General features: G+C 33.7%; 3 protein-coding genes across 3 annotated transcripts; 1 reads left to right on the forward strand and 2 right to left on the reverse strand.

The window, feature by feature from the left end:
* Positions 1 to 1,572: 1,572 nt before the first annotated feature.
* On the reverse strand, positions 1,573 to 4,962 carry LOC129871285 (protein BUNDLE SHEATH DEFECTIVE 2, chloroplastic). Its single transcript, XM_055946189.1, has 5 exons — positions 4,793 to 4,962; positions 3,130 to 3,230; positions 2,706 to 2,769; positions 1,947 to 2,043; positions 1,573 to 1,820 (listed from the first exon to the last, which is right to left on the reverse strand). The coding sequence occupies exons 1-5, from the start codon at positions 4,848 to 4,850 to the stop codon at positions 1,742 to 1,744; spliced, it is 399 nt and encodes a 132-aa protein (XP_055802164.1). The 5' UTR covers positions 4,851 to 4,962; the 3' UTR covers positions 1,573 to 1,741.
* A 3,293-nt stretch (positions 4,963 to 8,255) lies between these two features.
* LOC129871121 (uncharacterized) lies at positions 8,256 to 12,485 on the reverse strand. The gene is made up of 2 exons (XM_055946000.1): positions 11,739 to 12,485; positions 8,256 to 10,224 (listed from the first exon to the last, which is right to left on the reverse strand). The coding sequence occupies exons 1-2, from the start codon at positions 12,339 to 12,341 to the stop codon at positions 9,862 to 9,864; spliced, it is 966 nt and encodes a 321-aa protein (XP_055801975.1). The 5' UTR covers positions 12,342 to 12,485; the 3' UTR covers positions 8,256 to 9,861.
* Positions 12,486 to 14,901: 2,416 nt separating this feature from the next.
* Positions 14,902 to 19,705, forward strand: LOC129870941 (polygalacturonase QRT2-like). Its single transcript, XM_055945811.1, has 10 exons — positions 14,902 to 14,931; positions 15,231 to 15,368; positions 16,102 to 16,239; positions 16,457 to 16,627; positions 16,845 to 16,871; positions 17,568 to 17,775; positions 17,868 to 17,949; positions 18,599 to 18,707; positions 18,891 to 19,007; positions 19,383 to 19,705. The coding sequence occupies exons 1-10, from the start codon at positions 14,902 to 14,904 to the stop codon at positions 19,611 to 19,613; spliced, it is 1,251 nt and encodes a 416-aa protein (XP_055801786.1). The 3' UTR covers positions 19,614 to 19,705.
* The last annotated feature ends 249 nt before the right edge of the window (positions 19,706 to 19,954 follow it).

The following is a 19,954-nucleotide window of genomic DNA, read 5'->3' on the forward strand; positions in this document are numbered from 1 at the left end:
TGTGCACTAGTAAAGTTAGAAGTTATAATTGTTAGCTGAAATCAAGTTAATAATCATATTTATGTATTATGCCATTAAATAACAATAATCATGTTGGGAAAGTAGCAACTTCAATTAGCTGGTTTTGATTGCTCACAGATCTGATTGGCTGAAATGGTCTCTACAATCATGTTACTACCAAGTAAACCTTATATAAAGAAAGACTTGACTTAATTAAATGGGAGAACTTCATTTGAGAATATATATTAATATTATACCACAATATGGGTGTTAAACTGTTAATATATTATACTACACCATGTTGGTTACCTCTTAACTAGCTGATAGACAAGTTGTAGTTGTCAAGAAAAGTTGACTTCATAGAAAAATGGGTTCAATCTGGGGAAGAACATTAATCTTTTGGCATAATGCATGTATAGTCACTCCAACTTTGGGAGTGTCTTGTGCACAAGGTATATTTAGATGATTATTTTGTAAGTTGGAATGTTTGATTAGTTTGTGGCAGCTTAATTTGCCCGAATGATGATGATAATATTTTAGGTAGAACAAGGGAATAATTGATAGTTGAAATATATTTTAGACAAATAATTGGTGATAATTGAGGTAAAAAACTCGTAAACATAATAGTTTAGTATAAAACTCAAAAAAATATAATAATTAAGTGTGTTTTAATCTATTCACTTTTTTTATTGGTTAAAAGGCATTAGTCAAAGGGTAAACGGTGAAGGTAAGAGTAAAATTATAAGTTTTAGAGTTAATGGTCAAAAATATATCTAAAGTGTCTCGCTTTTCGAGTTTTCTATCTGAATTATCACTAACTATTTATGAAAACACATCTCAACTATCAGGTGTGCAGTTTTCCTCCCTGAAATATCACCACCATCCAAGTAGGAAAAAGAACAATTGATAATAGTTGATGTGTGTTATGATATATAGTTGGTGTTAGAAAATTCGCAGACCTAATAGTTTGGACATGAAACTCAAAAATCAAAATACTTTAAGTTTGTTTTTGACCTTTCACTCTAAATTTTACTATCCATATAATTTAGTAAAGGCATTAGTCACTTTGTTAGCAAATTAGCTGGTCACTTTTTTAGCAAAAATATCTCTAACTCGATTTAAACACCTAGGTTAGCAAATTAGCTGGCCAAAAATGTAGTTCTTTTGTCGTATAAAAATAATTTGAGTGCAAAGCTTCTTCCACTAGTTTAGACAAAAACTTCTTCAATGATCTTTTTATACAACAACAAACCCCATATAGTAAAATATACGCAAATCATATCTCTATCTTTAAAAGGTGGAGAAGTTGATTTCAATAGATCCTCAATTGAAGGAACATTTGAAGTTCTTTTTATACATTTTCTCATATTTTTTTCAAATCCCAGCATAAAGTTCAAAATATCTTGATCATGTGAAGTTGGAAGACGAAAATGATGATAATGCTACTCTGTTTATCAATATTGTTTTGTGCTTCTCTTGGCGTCAATCGCGACAACCTAGCTAGAGCTGGATGGAGCATAGTTTCTATGGATTCAACTGAACTCAATATTTTTTACACGAAACATGAATATATGAATACGTGAAAAGACACAAGTTTTGATAAATGTCAAATTATGAACTCATAATTTCAAAAGTACAATAAGTTCAATACTGAGAATTTTAGAAATGAACTCGTCAAGTTTAGATTCTGAATCTGCCTCCACCTGCCTCCGAGTCTACCCGAGACCAATGCATCTGAAGTCTACTCATCAAACGTACTCATAAATCCACCAAGAAATCCAGCACCATTGCAGTCACCACATAATATATCTTTTTTACCTCTGCATAAAAAGAAAAAGGTCAAACATGAAAACATGGCATTGCAGCATTTTTGTTAACTTGCTTAGGAACTGAATACCAATATGAAACCATAATCACCAAAGAAGCACAAGTGATAGTACAAGTACCTGCACAGCCAACATAGTGCACCGGCTTTAAACCGCCCATCGAAATGATCGACAGAGTTAACCCCGGCGCCTTTACATTGTGAGCACGCCACTGCACCTGAGAGTGATACGGTGTATAAGAAACCGAAAAGTTCTGAACTAAATACAAGTTGAAATTGGATTATTTCAGGTCTCTGTAATCAATATGTATGTATCTACTTCTTATGAATCGAAAATTCGATACTGTAATGAGTATACGCAAGAAAAAGAGCCATAATAGCAAATTTAAGTATGTAACACCACGGTGAAGAACCAGTAAGACTGCAGCATTAGCAAAAGTCTTGGAACTAGACACTTTTCACTCAAGACACATTGTAATTCTCACATAATTTTGATGAGTATTTGAGAGAAGTTCGTAAAAGAGGTGTTCTCCGATCGAGCAGTCAACATCAAGAGTCAAATTGCTACCTGATGCAAATATCAGTTTGAGAGAAGAAATCCAAGCAGAAGGTAAAAGAAACGCCGCGTTGATAAACATATAACAGTTCTCTCATGAGAATTCATCGAACCTGAATGTAACTGAATTGAATATCAATTTCATTGCTACAATGCAATGAGTATCCACTAAACAGAAAGCCACAATTACAATATTAAGAAATACTTTTTAGTCACTTGGAATTCAAAAATGTATGAGCGTGTTTGTCGAGAGAAGTCCACTAAACCGTATCATTAGTGACGAGTGAGAATTCAAAATCCACCAAATATGCATCAAACACTTACCATTTCCATCACACTTTTGACAGACTATGCTCCTTGTTTTTGTTTCTTTATCACTGTTAGCGGCCTAGAAAAAAGAGTATATTGTTAATCTCAGGCAAAATACAGACAACTCAAGGAAAGAGAAGCAAATATGGTACTGAAGTTTCTATAGAACTCAAGTAAGCCCGTGTCATAACAGGTAGCATTAAGCTTAGGATTTCCATCGTTACGAACTTCCCTATTCAATTTATAAGAAATAAGAAACGGTAAAGAGAGACTCGGTATGAATGAAATTATGATGCTTGATCCCATTTCACATAAAAATACAGTGATGAATTTAATATGATGCAGATGCTACCACATATTATGTCAAATTCCCGTAATCTTTATTTGGATGTTAATTGTAACTTTGCACTAATATTTATCCATAGAAGTCCAAAATTACCTTCACTTCTACAACTCTTAAGTTACTCTTGGAGTTGTAGGTAACATCTTTGATCAATTGAATCTTTCTTCCAGAGCAATTCCCATTTCCATTAATTAAACCTGACAAGAATATAAAATCACAACTACATAAAAGGTTCTGGAAAGAAAATGGATCTGTAACACCAAACACGTTTACATTCTACACACAGTTGCAGACCCTCAGACAAAAATGAACCAAGAGAACATGAAAACGCCTATGCATCAACTAATTGACAAAATACATAACTACCCGTAAAGCAAAAAATGCAACAAAAAGTACAAGAATAAATAGAAACTGGAAATATACTGGTTTATTGACAGAGTTAAAGGAAGCTAGAGGTGTGAAACATAGAGTGTTTTCCCTTAAGACAATGAATATAGTTGTTTCTAAAAAGGTTCGCAAATTAAAAATATTGAATCATTTTTTGTTCACCACCCCCCACTTTGTGAGACTACACTGGTATGTTGTTGTTTTCGTTCCCACCCGATATCCCGTTCCCCTATTTGGCCCGACTAAATACAGATTCACATCGGAAAGTCTCAATTTAGGGATAAAATGCTCCCTAACAAAAATAACTCCATACCTCGGGCTCGAACCTGACACCTATGATTAAGTATGAAAGAGCTCTTACCACTCCACGACATCCCTTGTTGCTAAATAAATTGAATATTTAGAACCAAACACATTATGTTCTACACATAGTTGCAGACCCACAAGCAAAACTGAACTAAGAAAAAATGAAAAGGCATAGACATAATAAGCACAAGAATAAATAGAAACTGGAACATACCTGATTTATTGACAGAGTTACAGGAAGCTAAAGGGATGAAACATAGAATTTGCAATAAAGACAGTGAATTTAGTTGTTTCTGAAAAGGTTCCCAAATTTTAAAAAAAATTGAATCCTTTTGTGGGATAACAACATTGGACCCCGACTAAATCTGGATTCATGCCTAAAAGTCTCACATTAGGAAATAAAACATTCCCTAACAAAGGTAACTCCATACCCAGGCTCGAACCTAAGACCTCTTAGTAGGGATGAAGGAGTACTTAGCACTCCCTGACAATTTGGTAAAACAAATGATTTTTAAAACAAAACACACACTACACACAGTTACAGACCCACAAACAAAATGAGACAAGAAAACATGAAAAGGCCTAAGCATCAAGTAATTGACAAAAAACATAAACACTCAAAAGAACACGAGAACAAAGAAAAATTGAATCTTTTTCTTTTTTGGTTTCCACTCAGTGTCATCAGGTATTTGCATTGAAGTCCGACTAAGTTCCAAATTAGGTAATAAAGAGTTCCCTGACAAAGGGACTCTGTACCCCGAGCTTGAACCCAAAATCTAGTTTAGTAGGAAAGGGTGTTTACCACTCTTGTTGGTAAAATAAAAATTGAATCTTTAAAACCAAACTTGCAGACCCACAAGCAAAATTGAACCAAGAAACTATCAAAATGCATATATATTAAGTAACTGACAAAAAACAAAAATACCCATTAAGCAAAATTGAACCAAGAAACCATAAAAATGCATATACATCAAGAAACTGACAAAAAACGTAAATACCCACTAAGCAAAAAGGCATAAAAACAGCTACAAGAAGAAAAATAAATTGAGTATACATATATATATACCTGGTTTATTGAAAGAGTTCAATGAAGATAAAGGGGTGAAAGACAGAGAATTTGCCATTAACACAATTGAATTTTACTTCTTTTCTGAATTTAATCAAAGAATGGGAGAAATAGTGTTTGGTAATAACGAAAACATGCAGCCGCAGGATACTAGATAAGGCTCATTCCTTGTTCTAAATATCTCAAAGAAAATGACTAATATAACCTTTATCAGATTTTGAACTTATATTCCCTCTAATTCATTTTAGAAGCAATTGATTCAAAATAATTATTATTTTATAAGATTTAAATAATTTTTTCTTTAATTTTTATTCTTCAAATGAATTAATTTTTAACTTTTGTCGGCTATAGATGGACTTATATTTAGAGTGAGATAAATTCTTTAAGAACGTGAAATATAATTATAATACAAAAATATAAATTTATGACAGGCCACGTGGATTGGCCAGGGTCTTCTTCGGCTAATGAGACCTCGATCCCAAAGCCTTCGAAGTATCTTTTTGATAGGTGTCTCTATTTGTATGGGAAATTCGTTGCTGATAGATCTCGGATTGAATAGCAGAAGTGCTACTTAGTAGTAAAAACTCGAAGAGACAACATAGAGGAGACTCTTTCATACCTGATAACTCCTAGAATGAGAAGTAAAAATTAAAGGCCAAGGGGAAAAAGTGCAAGTGACACTATAATTAGTTGTGTGTTTTTTGACCTTTATCCTTACTCAATAAATATGGAAGGATATTATTAATCTGATGAAAAAAGTATTATTAAATTGAGATCAAAAGAAAATAAGAACAATTTAGTCAAGTTAATTTTAAATTAATATAAGAAACGCGCAAAAAACAAAATCACTTATTGTTCATCCTATTTTTTTAGATTAGATATAAATATTTTTGAGATAATATCATTTTGCTTGTCTATTTAACACTAAAAAATAAATAAACAAAATTATTTATTTTACAAAAAAAATTATTTTTCCGCGTACCAAACACAACCTTAAGTATAGTATGACCCAACCCCTTTATCAATTTGTCTAATTTAACCTGTCCAAATGTAGCACAAGCCGTCCATTTGACACCCTTTGCATCAGTTATGCTTGTATTAGTTATATATAAATTATTTTGTTATATAATATTTAATTTAGTGTATTAAAAATAGCATATATATAATTAAAAAAATATTTATTTACAAAGATATTCTCCATAATTATAGTGAAAAAGATGTAAAAAAGGTTTTGAGGGGTAATTGAGTCTTTGATCATGCTAATGCATATATTAAATCCCTTACCTAAAAATCCATGGTATTAGTCTACACACCTTAATACATAATAGAGTGTATAACTAGTGCTTGTATTAATTAGTTATACATATAACATAAAAAAATTTACCAAACAAGATATTACTAATACACAAATTAGCTAATGCATGCATTATTTTTACGAATACACTTGAAGAAAGTAAATGGTTAAAAATTCATCTATTTTTTTCTCGAGTTTTATATTTCACCTATCCATTGTTCCCTTCACCCACCTAAATTATCATTTCTTTGTATTAAAACACGCTTCGATGTTGAGTTGGTCAAATATTTGTTCTCACTAGACAATAAGCATGCGTATGCAAAACTTAGTATAGAGGTGTGTTTTAATATAAAGGAAGTGATAATTGAAGTGTGAAACTAGCAAAAAAGTGATAGTTTGGATAGTTAATAGAACAATGGATGGTAAAAATAGGAAACTCACGAAAAAAGCGACAATTTAACTATGTTCTATTTATTGTTTCTTAATCTTAAGGGACGTGTCAAATCAAACATGAACAAGTAAAGACGGACAGATCAAGTAACTCTTATTTTAAAGAGAAGCATTTAGTATTGTCAACAGAAAAAGTGCACTTTTCCCCAGTAAATTTTGCTAGTATCTAACAGTGCTTGGAACTTGGAGGTTGTTTTATTTGGGTCACAAGTGAGAACTTAAAGCCAGTTTCTTGTGAAGTTCATTGATCTAATTTGACTGACGTTTACAAATAGAACATGAAAAAAGCAACTATATTCAACTATGGTGGAGAGATGAAATTTAGGAACAATTAATTTTCAGTATGAGTTTCATGGTCAAGATTACAAGACAAGCATTTTTCTAAGAGCAGACATTGTGGCAAAGGTAATGACATATTAACCTCAGCTACTACATTTACTTAGATTTAATTAATCAATGTACATTCTCTTTCATGTTTTGTTTATTTATTTATTTACTCTTGATAATCGAAAAATCTCAGAAGCTCAGCTGACACATGGTTTGAAACTCCATGGATAATTAATGCACCACTATCATTCTCAATATTAGGCCTTTTTGTTCATAGTAGAATTCTAGTAACGTATATCTAACCTACACATTATACGCTGCATGTTTGCCATTGGCATTCTCTTATTGATATCTGGAAAAAAAAACATGAGTTGAAGAATGCTTATTGCATGTATATACATGACCCTTTTTTTTCCAGCGGTTCAAAACTCGATGGATAATTTACCTGTCAGCTGTCACTACTTAAATATAAGACTTCTTTGGTTCGTATGTGTCATGATGCGTTGGCGTTTTCCATTGAGCCAAAGGCCCGGTGGCACTCTCTTCTATGCTTGTTGATATCTGAAAAAAACATGAGTTAAAGCAATTTCATTGCATGTATCTTATTGGTATAAATACATGTTTCTTTTTTCCAGACTTGTTGTTTACTTTTAGCTCTGTAGATGAATTGAAATATGAGATTTTAAGGTCTCATTGGAGTTCTATGCTATGAATTAGCTTCAGTTCTCATATATGGAAGTAATGGAGTGAACATCCTCTTGATCAACTAAGTTACATCTCTTCCGACATGCTAATCTGCCTATCGAGTGGACAATTACTCCGTATTTGTGCTGGTTGGAGTTAGGTCCCCCTCTGTGCTAGTTCTAGTTAGAAGGTACCTGGATTAGTTGAAGTGTGCAAGTTGGTCTAGGCACCACGTCTAAAGAAAAATGGTTTTAGCTATAAGTGGAAATGGCTATAAGAAATTAGCAAGAGTTCAATGTTGAAACACCAGTGTAGGCAAATGAAGCCTTGACCTGGTGGATACCAAGTAAAGATGGAGGTGCTGAGATCAGTAGGTTTCAAATTCATCTCCCAAAAATGTACAGACTTATGATACAGAGGCCATGATCGACTTTCTTGAGCACATTCCCTCTAACGATAAAAAAAACTATCCCTGCTAGTATGTGCTTACGGTGTCAACTTACACTAGTTGTTGCATTGTGAATACTATTATAGATACCTCTTTGTGACCCAAGAAAAGATAAAAATAAAAAGTTGTTGAGGCACTTAATAGCACTTGAACAACTGCATTGCAAGATTCTGGGAAATGGTCACCTGTTACTGTTAGTATTGAGTTTCATTGCTAGCTCAAATTGTTTCAATGGGAAGTTTTACCTCGAAACTTGTTAATGCTGTTCCTGGCTTCAGATAACCAAGTTGATTATATTGCTGCACAAATCCATTCCCTGGCCAAATATGTCTGTTCATAATAGCGAGGACAGAATCTATGTTTTGCCTTCTAAGAAGTAACAGGCGGCCTCGAGTTACTCAAAATCCTGTATTTTTTGTCTGTGCTCTATCCAATTAACGAGCTAGTAACTTATGAAAATATAAGGCTTTTTAGCTTGGTAGATAAAGTTACCTGTATGTGCTGGTGGGAGGTAGTAGGTATCTTATGAAATTAGTCGAGATGTGTGAAAGCAGACTTGGACACCACGTTTATCCAAAAACAAAAATGTAAAGGCTCTGTGTAGAAGCCTCAATCACAATCTCTTTCCTCCTCTTTTGCAGACTGAATGTAGCCTATGTTGCTTAGACACTTCAAGAATGCCGTCGGGTGCATGTCAGATTCTTTGAAAGTAATACATTTTTAGAGGATCCGACACAGGTGTGGCAACATTGGAGAATCCGAGCAACATTGAATGTAGCTCCATGTGAAAGCAGCCACTCATAATAGAGAAGTAAAGGTGAATTAATGCCATAAAGCAGTTGGAGGAAAGCAGTAAGTGTTCAATAGAACTTTACCTAACAACAAATTTGACCTCATTAAACACACAAGTAAACCTGGTAAAGATGCTATTAATGAAAGTTTATCTTGCAACACCAACTAATCAACTTTTTCTCAGGATCATTAATGTAATTTGACCTGCATACTTATGGAGCATCATTCACACAGTTTCAAAGAGGTCTGTAAACAGAAAGGAGATGGTTGGTAGGAGGAAAGCTCTATCAAAGCATGACATCATCCATACACTACATTGAATTCATTAAAGAGATTACTCCCTCAGTTTCATATTATTCGACCCCAGATGACTTGACATCCCCCCCCCCCCCAAGAAAGCTTTAATTAGAGATGTACTATACTAAACTAACCTCATTAATAATGCTTTGGAACTCTATATTTGACTACTACTGTTTTATGTAGTTATTTAATACTAAGGTAGTATGGGAAAAAATAATAAAATTCTCTGCTAAAATGGACAAGTAAAATGAAATGGATGGAGTATATTAGATGTACTTAAAGATCAACAAGTTCACCAATGGAAACAAAGAGAAAAAGGAGAGAAAAACACAGATCAAAGCAACAACCTCCACAAAAAAAGTATTATAAATAGCCTGTGCACACATTACATATGGGGTAACCAGAAAGCAAGAAGTGGGAGAAAACATCCTGCCGCTGTCTAAAAGTCATCAAACAGCCAAATCAATTTTCCTACCTTCTCTTTTCATCTCTGTTTTACACAACCACAAACCTATCAGCAAAGTTAGCATTGTCATAATCCCCTAAACATGGTATCAGTCAGCCTTCCAATTCAGATGAACTGAAAAAAGTAGAGCTCAACTTTGAACTGGCGCATCAGGTCTTCTTTGGTCACCAATCATTTCTAAGCTTATCCCACCCAAAAAATATGATAGTTGATTTGTTTAAATCGGTGTAGAAGAACTTTTAAGAATTTAAAGTATTGATTCTCCTTTCAGAGTTGTAGCAGAAAAGTATTTGTAGATGATAACCTTGTCAATCTGTTTTTGTGCAGTGTGCATCTGTACCATGTTGAGTGCAATGGTTGTAGCCCACACTGTGTAGAAACTCCCGGATTTCCTTGGAGCTGCTATTGCTGGCTTGCAACAATCGCTCATCTTCCTCATAGATTAGGTAAGGCGCTTCATCTTTCTTCCTTGACAATAACTTTGACGCTCCCTTAAGTACATGATGCTCCCAGCCTTGAACATCTATCTTTATCAGCAGAACACGCTCCGTTTCTTGGATAACTTCATCAAGAGGAATAGTTTTTACTTGAACTTCAATCTCTTCATTCGACTTAAAAGCCAACTTGGCGCCAGTGGCTGATACTGCACTATTGTCAAGCCTACCAACCAACTAAGAACAAATACATGAAAAGAAGAACATTCAATAGGGTAGCTAACAAAATAACAAATAACATAATAAATAAATCTGAACTCTAGGCATTACTCTTTTTTTTATCCCCTTTCCTTTTCAAATGTTAAATGGTCAATAGCAACAACATAACCTAATAATAGCCTTAAGAAGTTTAAACCAAAACCGTGTCATTAAGAGAGAGTATGTACCACCCACAATAGAGTATTCAAGAATGGAGTATCATAAAAACCCATGTTGCCCGGACTCTCCAAAGTTGTTGCTGCACCCGTGTCGGATACTCCAAAATGCACGACTTTTAAAGTATCCGACACGCACCAATGGATATTTTTGAAGAGTCCAAGCAACATAGATAAAACCAACTACATCATGATCTAGACCAAGTTTTGAAGGTGCCAATCCCTTATAACAAGGAGAAAGGGGTGATTGCATGCCCATATAATTAAGAGCGATCATCTAACATCAGGGTTGGATAAGCAGACAGAGAAACATGTTTCACGGGTTATATAGGTTGGTAACAGTCTGTGGAGTCATAGTAATGGTGAACACAAGGTTATCCACTTCTCAATAGCATATATTCAAATCATTGAAATCCCAAAAGCAGTCATTGAGAATCATCAACCAGCTCATAAAATGAAAACTGAATGAGAGTGACTTTTATTATCGCATTCAAAATCGTGTCAGTTGGACTTTCATCTCACATAGCTCCAAAATGATAAAGGAAAATACAAAACAAATAAATGACTACTCATGATTTCATATAATTGAATCGATTCAGACCAGTAAATCAACGTTAATGGTAAAGGTTGGTTCTTACCTATGCTATATCCAAGTTACAGGATTGCTATTTAGCAAATTAGTTACATTATCAAATTTCGCAGAAAAAAATCAAGCTAGAAACATAACTGCTAAACCAAAACCAAGAAAAACAGTGCCATTCAAACTTCAATCTTGCGTAGCTCCAAAATGATAAAGGACTATACAAACAAAGAAAACTACTCATGATTTCATATAACTTAATCAATTCAGACCAGTTAGTCAATGAATGTTATTGCAAATGGCCAGTTCTTTAACCATGTTATGTACGAGTTACAAAAATTCTATTTAGCATATTAGTTATGCTATCAAATTTTGCTAAAACAAGCTACATACTACAACTGCTTAAAAAAAACAAAGACAAGTGTCATACCATTCATTCATGAATGCTTAGATCATACCCCCTCCGTTTCAATTTGTTTGTCTTACATACCTTTTTAGTCCGCTTGAATAAGAATGTCTCCTTTTTAGACAACTCTTGAATTATAACTTTCCTCGTATATGTTAAAGACAACAAAATTAAAGAACATTTTAGTACATGCTACATATTTTTAATTTAACACCACAACATTCAAAAACCTTCTTTAATTTCTCAAACCACGTGCCAAGTCAAAACTAGACAAAACAACTCAAACAGAGGGGAGTAATAAGGAAACCATATCAGCCATATTGAAAAGTACCTTGTGAAAGGTAATGTTCCCATTATGATCTGAGGCAGCTGCTTCATAAACCTCAACTAACTCTCCAACTCTATTAAAATAAATACCTTCACAAATCTTTTGCAAATTTTCAAAAACAGGTTCAAAGGCCAAAACTTTAAACCCCATTACAGCAGCAGCAAAAGTAGCCATTCCTACATTAGCTCCAACATCCACAAAAATCCCTTTTTTACCCTTCATCTTTTCCAACAATTCTTGTACAGTCTCAGATATATCAGGCTTTCTAAAGGGTTTCCCTTTAAGTACCCTCTGAATATTCTTATGGGGTTTTTCAGGCAAATTCCCAAAATCTGAAAGTGAAAAAAGGAAAGGGTATTTCACACCTTCAACTAAACTAGATATAACAGGGTAAGCTTGAGGTGAATTGTAACAATCAAAGGGCTTTATTGGAAGATTAAAAATTGGATTTTTAAGGGATTTGATGGGTTTTAGATTGTGGGGTTGTTGGGTTTGTGATGTGAGATAAAGAAAGATGAGGAGAAGCAGAGAAGTGAAGAAGAAGAGAAGGAGATTCTTGGGGGTGAAGATCTTGATTTGTTGGTTTCTTCTCCATGAATTTGCCATTGGAAAACTCTATTTTTTGAAGAAAATTTCAAGGAGGTTTTTGTTGTGAGAAAGATTGGATCTTGAAATTTGAAGTGCACTTTTGCAAGTGTGATTTGAACTTTGAACAGTGTAGAAGAAGAGGATTTAATGTGACAGTAAGTAAATTACATGAATAAGTTAATACCTAAAAAAAAATTTATGTTATATCTCTTTAATACTTAAATTATAAGCTATAAATAAACTAAAAAAATATCTACATAACATTTTATACTCATTTTACTTATTCTACTGTTAGTATTTGCAAAATAATTAACTAATAAATAGTGTAGGTAAATTTTAAACAGAACTAATCCTTCTTTGTTTTTCTTCTTCTCCTTTCTTCTTATATGAAATTGGCACAGTTTTGTAAAGAAATAGCCATTTATTTTTCGAAAAGAGATGAGAAACATGCTCCATAACATTTGATTGAATAATTAATTGTGTTATATTATAGTGTGTTTTTGAATTTATTGTACATTAATTGAAGTATAATGCTTTAATCAAAATCTAAATAATCATAAAAATAATTTCAACAACTCCTATATATAAAATTCCATGGGAGTAAATTAAAATACTATCTAAGAATCACCATCTTTGCAAATTTGTGTAGGTGGGCCCTTATCTTTCGAATATGAAGTAAATGTTATTGAAAGAGTTTGAAAATATTGAGTTAGATGAAGATTGGTAGTTCAAAATTTAGAAAAATTACTTTAATTTTAAACATATATGTCTATTTAGGCCGTAGCTTAAATAGGTTCCTAAAATCGGCTATTTGTGCAATTGCGCCAAAGTTTATTTAAAGATCCAATAAATACGAAGAGTTCGGCCCAAATTGGTGTTAGCCCATAATCCAAAAATTCTGAAACACATCATGGATCAGTCACGTGGAGACAAGTCCAAAAAGGGAAAGTGACTATATGTTAAACTTTTTTATAATCGTGGTCTTCATCTAGCTTGCTTGTACATCAACTAATTTTACGGTATATTTGTTATCATGATATGTACTAGATAACTCTATCACCAAGACTAGGACATGCGAGAAAAAAGTCACCTAATATATTTTGTGATGCCTGAATTTAAATCGAGACCTGATAGTTCTCAATTCATTTTAGATAGAAGGTTACGGAAGACACATATTAGGATATAAGGTTATTAGTTAGTTAGTCGTACTACTAGTAGTATTACTTTGGGTTTGGTCACTATTTGTGATATTTTTGCACTTTGATTATTGTTGTAGCTTGTTGTGACCATTGTTGAGGATGATTTGTCCTGTTATCTCTAGTATTTTGCCATGGTTGTCTTCATTTACGTTATTTTTCCCTATCTACTTTGGACAATTCCTTCTTCTTCTTCTTCTTTTCTTTTCTTTTCTTTTCTTGAGCCGGAGGTCTATCGGAAACAACATTTCTACCTTTAAGATAGTAACAAGGCTTGCGTACATTTTACTCTCCCTCAGATCCTACTCTATGAGATTATACTAGATTTGTTGTCGTAGAAGATTGCCCTTGAGCAAAACTTGACAGAAATTAGAAAGGGGATAAAAAGAGTTTAATAAAACAATATTAGTGGGAAAACTTTTTAGACCTTTGAAGCAACAATTGCTTGGAATACAAGTCCAAGCCATCTAAAAACCATAATTTTTTTGCCTCTTCATTGTCCAATCACAACCCTCCATAGTATAAAATAATGCACTAATAAAAAGAAGTACATTTACACAAAAAGAGAGAAAAAAGAAAAAGAAATGATTGTGCTTATTTGCACCTCTTTCTATTTTAGTAATATGTAATTACTTAACTTTGAAATTATTAGTTAAGTTAAATAGATAGTCAACATTGACCTATTTTAGATCTTGTCAACTTATGGCGGATCTATAATTTAGACGTTGTAGGTCTGAAGTAAGAGAGTGAATTTTGAAATATATATTTATCTGTTGTTGATTTTGAATATGTATTTTTAACAAAAAGAGTAAATTGGATGCATAAAACATCATTAACTTCACAATTTATTTTCTTTAGTGCCTTTTGGATGTGTATTTTAATCCTCAGTAAATTTTCTTCAACTTATAATATAAACTATAAATGAAGTGTTGGCTTTGCATGCTTGGATTGGCAAATTCTAACCACAAATCAAACTTAATTTGCACTCCAATTCTGACAAATATTCTTATCTTAAATTGTTCCAAATTTGTCACTTGTTATGTTGCTTTCTTTTCAATCTTTTCCCACAATGGCAAAAATTTCTCAATAAGAACTAATATTCATTCAAGATCATATCTTAGCACATTTGCCATTGTAAGTTGTATATATATCTTCAACTTAATTTCTTCTTCTCCAATAAACAAAATTAAAATTAGCTACAAATTTCGTCACTAACAGAGTTTTTACGCTTAATAGAATTAGCAACGAACTTTGTTGTTCAGGTGCAAAAAAAATTCTGTCTTTAAATATGCGATCCTTTCTTCTTCTTTTTTTCTTTTTGCAAGAACTAATGTTATTAATTTTTTTTTTTTGGCCAGTGCACAGATAGTTATCAGTTTCCAATGTGTTGTTCTAATTCTTCATACACTATGGTAAGGATTCTTGAATTTTGAAGCTCATTATCATTCTATATTTGATTTTATTTTTACCGTAACTTGTAAAGTTACTACCATGTGACCTGGAGGTCACAGGTTCGAATTACAAAAACAGCCTCTTGCGGAAATGAAAAATAAGGCTAAGTAGAATAGATCCTTGTGGTCCGACCTTTCTCTAGGCTCTGCAAATAGCATGAGCTTAGTGTACCAGACTACCCTTGCCCTCTCTTTAATTAAATTAAATAACCATTTAGAATTTCTATCACAACAATAATATTGTCTTTCTTTTTTTGTAGAAAACTTTGGTTCTCTTGTTCATTTTAATTGGCTTGGCAAATTCCAGAATACATAGTGCAAGTATATTTGGATATGCAGGAAGTTTTAGTGTCCTGGATTATGGAGCTGCTGCTGATGGCATTACAGATGATTCTCAAGTAAGTCTTGTTATATTTTTCTTCCTTTATTTTCTTGTTTTTAGTTTCCCACTAGGTATCGGATCGGTATTGGAGCACAGACTAATCCAAATTCTTACCACATAAGACATATTAAAAGAGGAAGCGCTCCCGGTGGTTTTCCCACCTGGTGTCTCTTACCTATTCTGGGGCCGGACTTATTCGGATTCACACAACATAAGACCTATTTTATTAAAGGGGAAAGTGCTCCTGGTTGGTTTCTGGTGTCCGGTAACTATATTGGGCCCCGACTATTACAAGTTTGCACCATATAAAACCTATAAGAGGGGGAAGCACTCCTGATTTGTTTCCTACCTGATGTCTGTACCTGTATTGAGGCCCCGACTAATTCGAGTTCGCACCATATAAAGCCTATTAAAGGAGGAAGCGCTCCTGGTTGGTGCATTAGGCTCCCGATTAATTCGGGTTTGCCTCTTAGAGGGGGGGGGGGGGTGAATCACTCCTGATTCTGCTGTCCAATATTTGCATTGAGGCCTCAATCCAGAGGTTCTCTTAAAGGGCGAAATTGCTCCTTGCTAAAATTTGTTTTCATACACAAGGTTCGAACTGAGACCTCTAGTCAAGGATGAAGTGACCATATACATCCTACCACAACTCTTCTTGCTTGTGTTCCTTTATTTTCCATGAAATATCAAATATATTTTATTTATTTATTGCTCTAGATATTAATGAATTATTTTTTAATTTTTTTCAGGCATTACTTAATACTTGGAATGATGCATGTTCATCATCAGCTGGATCTCCTGAAGTGATTATTCCTTCAAATATGATATTTTTATTAAGCCCTGTGACACTCAAAGGTCCCTGCAATTCTGAGAACATCTATTTTGTGGTATGAAAAAACATAAACCCCTCTTTAATGTTCGTAAGAGTTTAATTTCTACATACTGACAGTTTAAATTATTATTACACTATCAGATCACTTAAAGCACACAACTCACTAAGACAAATTATGTAGAAATTCATCATATAGTCTGTGTATATAAGTTAAATTGCATTTGGAAAACATCAGCCTAAGTGAAATTTGTGAATTTCCATGGCTCTTGCAGATATCCGGTAGACTTGTTTCACCGAGCTCACCTAGTATATGGAAGGGGCAAGACTCGAGTCAGTGGCTGGCTTTCAGAGATGTTAGCGGTCTAATTGTTGATGGCTCAGGAACCATTGATGGTCAAGGAAAAAGCTGGTGGGATCAATCATGTAGATACCACCCTGAAATGGTATGTCATAGATAAGCTAACTTATTTTTTCCCGATATCTATGATGTCTGGAACAACTTGTGCACACCAGCACAAATACTGGACAGTTTTGTGCACTAGCTCAGAAAAAAACAGAAGAAATCAGCTACAGTTTTTTGTTTCTGAACTAATATTAGTTTTGTTCATTTATTTACTTACTGGATTAATTTTTTTTTTTAATCTTTTATTTAATTTTCAGGAAGGATGCACAAAATTAGCTCCAACTGTAAGCAGTTCTTGACAATATTTGACTTTTAATTCCTAATTCTAGTGTATATAAGTAAAAGAGAAGTTAAAGAACAGAGGAGATGGAAGTATGTTTGGTATGACATAAGTCATTTCACGTGAAGAATGTTTTCCGGTGTTTGGTTGCTGAGTGAAAAATATTTTCCAAAAAACATAGTATTTTTTAAGATTAATAATGATATATGTTAGTTAGCCCATCGAAGAATGTTTTGATGAAATTTTTTGAGTTCTAAATGATTGATAATAGAAGAGTTAGTTAGAGCAAGTAATATGAAGTTCAAAGTAGAGTAATTAGTTATAAATAAATTACTTCCGTCCATATACGACGGAAGCCATCCCCCCTTTTGATAGATTTTCCGGTAACCAAACACTAGAAAATGACTTTTGTCATATCAAAAATCTATGTTTCTTGAACTCTTCAAAATGCCACCAGGTGTATGTCGGGTCTTCCAAAATAATACATTTTTGAAAGATCTGACAAGGGTGCAAGAACATTGTTTGTGAGAGTCTGAGAAACATGGCTAAAAAAGGAATTTAAAGAGAAGGTAAAGGAAATTGTTAAACAAGTAGCAAATTAACTTAATTCTTCACTTCTAAGTACAACAACAACTATGCGTCAGTTCCAAACAAGTTAGGATCGGCTATTTGAATTTTCTTTTCTTCACTTGTTCCACAGGCCTTGAAGTTCATTTCTTGCACTCAGAGTTCCATCAGTAACATGTACTTTGCCAACAGTGCCCAAACTCATATACTTATAGAGAGATGCAACGGCTTTAAAGTGGACAATGTAATGATTCAATCTCCAGGAAATAGTCCAAATACTGATGGCATTCATATTCAATCTTCTCAATATGTGGCCATTACAAATTCTAAAATTAGCAGTGGTACTCTCACTTGTCATTTTTTTTTTGTGTGTGTTATATGCCCTTTAATTATTAGTCATGTTTTTGACTTGTTTTAGCCTTGTGATTAACAGGGGATGATTGCATTTCAATTGGAGATTACTCTTCTAATGTCCAAATATACAACATTCAATGTGGACCAGGTCATGGTATAAGGTTGTCTCTTCAACATTACTTTTTGTTTTTCCATTTAACCATCTTGTAATCCATTGGCCTCACTAATTTAGATTCACGCCTGGTAGGCCGACTAAGGGGGTTAAGAACTCTTTACCAAGAAGTTCTCTATTCCGGGCTTGAACTAAAAACCTTTGGTTAAGGGTGGACGGATCTTAACCTATCCCACCACACACTTTGGTGGTGTTCTAATCTTCTAATAATAATAAACTTTACTATGATGCAAAAAATAATAACAATAAGGTGACAAAAGACTGTAAGAACTCCTATAATTTAAAATGGGCTTAAGCAAAATAAGTGATCTTTGGAAGTTACGTTGCTCGGACTCCCCAAAATTGTTGCCTTATCGATGTTGAATCCTCCCAAATGCACTGTTATTGGAGGATCCAATACACATCCATCGGTATTTTTGAAGATTCCTGGCAACATAGCTTTTGATATAAATCATTGACTTTGCATTAGTTCCATGAGGATTTGACATGGAGGCTTCAATTAGGCCAATATTAAAAGGTTTAACTCTTGAAATCCGAACTGTACCCTATAAATTGAGACAGAGAGGAGTAGTATGTTTTAAATTCCTAAATTAGGAATCCTAATACTAATGAAATAATTTTTTTCTGATTGTATTCAGTATTGGAAGCTTAGGAAAAGGTGGTAATTCTGCTCAAGTAGAGAACATTCATGTGAACAATGTTTTCTTCTATGGAACTACAAACGGAGCTCGTATCAAGACATGGCAGGTATATAAATTAGACTTAGACATTAAAAAAAATTGATCTCAAAAGCAGAACAATACTAGTGAAGCTTCAAACATGAATATCACTGTATATCTATGTTACGTGTAGAAAATATTGGATTCAGTAGTATATATGCTCCATCCGCCTCTGCCTATTAACTTGTGTGAATGTTATGGTGTATAATAGGTTGGAAGAGGATTCGTCCGAGATGTCACATTTGAGAATCTTGAATTTAACTCCGTCAAGAACCCCATCATAATTGACCAGAATTACTGCGATGTTCGAGGGGCTTGCAAGGAAATGGTAATACAATTTAACTCTGCTTGAGATACATATTTAGCTCTTCAATTGCTCAGACTCTTCAAAAATGTTGACGGAAAATACCTCTTGAGAACTTATCAACACTGTTTCAGACACAACTACATTCCAAAATCACAGTTACTCAAACATCTTTCCCCTTGGGCAAAGTCCGTGTCGGATCCTCCAAAAATAGTGCATTATTTGTGGATCCGATAGGGATGCATCAACATTTTTAAGAGCCTGAGTAACATAGATAAAAACTTACTTGCACTTTACGTTTACACCAAATCAAGAAATGTATGACACGTATCTTGTGGCAGCTAAGTATTTTTCTATTCAGCGGATGAATCAACTGTGTCATTAATATTTTCATGATAGGCAACTGGAGTGCAAATCAGCAATGTTGTTTACCAGAATATATTTGGAACGTCGAGCACAGATATCGCGATCAATTTGAACTGCAGCACGTCAGTTCCATGTACTGATATAACAATGCAGCTTATACAACTAACACCAGCAACACCAGGAAGGCAAGTTAAAGCTTATTGTAGGAATGCTAATGGCCAAGAATATGGAATCGAACCCGGTTCTTGTCTCTCAGGAGTTTGAGATTTTACTTCACTCGGAATTCTTTGTTGTGTGCCTAACGAGAAAAGGAGAGGAAAAGTGAAACAAATGAAAGAACTTGTCAGTGTTGTAGCATAGTATATATGGTCAAGATCCATTCAAGCATACTTATAACTATTGTATATTTCAATTTTGTTTGGTCTTGATTTTATGCTTTGACATGTAATTAGTAATTGTCATCTCTATTGTACCGTATTGGATATTTGATGAAAAAACTAGACTTACAATCCACCACAAGATCCAAATTATGTTGGTCGATCACTTCGTCTACCCCTTGTTGAATTAACTCATACCCTCCTTGGTAAAAGGGGTGGAGGTTAAAC

The sequence above is a fragment of the Solanum dulcamara genome, chromosome 10, assembly GCF_947179165.1.
Source record: "Solanum dulcamara chromosome 10, daSolDulc1.2, whole genome shotgun sequence".
Taxonomy (NCBI): Eukaryota; Viridiplantae; Streptophyta; class Magnoliopsida; order Solanales; family Solanaceae; genus Solanum; species Solanum dulcamara.

Excerpts from the sequence above, each read along its gene's own strand:
- LOC129871285 (XM_055946189.1), bottom strand. The coding sequence starts at position 4,850 with ATGGCAAATTCTCTGTCTTTCACCCCTTTATCTTCATTGAACTCTTTC. Across the intron at positions 3,231-4,792 it reads GAACTCTTTCAATAAACCAG|GTTTAATTAATGGAAATGGG; the intron begins GTATATATATAT and ends TATTCTTGTCAG. Across the intron at positions 2,770-3,129 it reads TAAGAGTTGTAGAAGTGAAG|GCCGCTAACAGTGATAAAGA; the intron begins GTAATTTTGGAC and ends TCTTTTTTCTAG.
- LOC129871121 (XM_055946000.1), bottom strand. The coding sequence starts at position 12,341 with ATGGCAAATTCATGGAGAAGAAACCAACAAATCAAGATCTTCACCCCC. Across the intron at positions 10,225-11,738 it reads GGAACATTACCTTTCACAAG|TTGGTTGGTAGGCTTGACAA; the intron begins GTACTTTTCAAT and ends ATTTGTTCTTAG.
- LOC129870941 (XM_055945811.1), top strand. The coding sequence starts at position 14,902 with ATGTGTTGTTCTAATTCTTCATACACTATG. Across the intron at positions 18,708-18,890 it reads CTCGTATCAAGACATGGCAG|GTTGGAAGAGGATTCGTCCG; the intron begins GTATATAAATTA and ends GGTGTATAATAG. Across the intron at positions 19,008-19,382 it reads GAGGGGCTTGCAAGGAAATG|GCAACTGGAGTGCAAATCAG; the intron begins GTAATACAATTT and ends TTTTCATGATAG.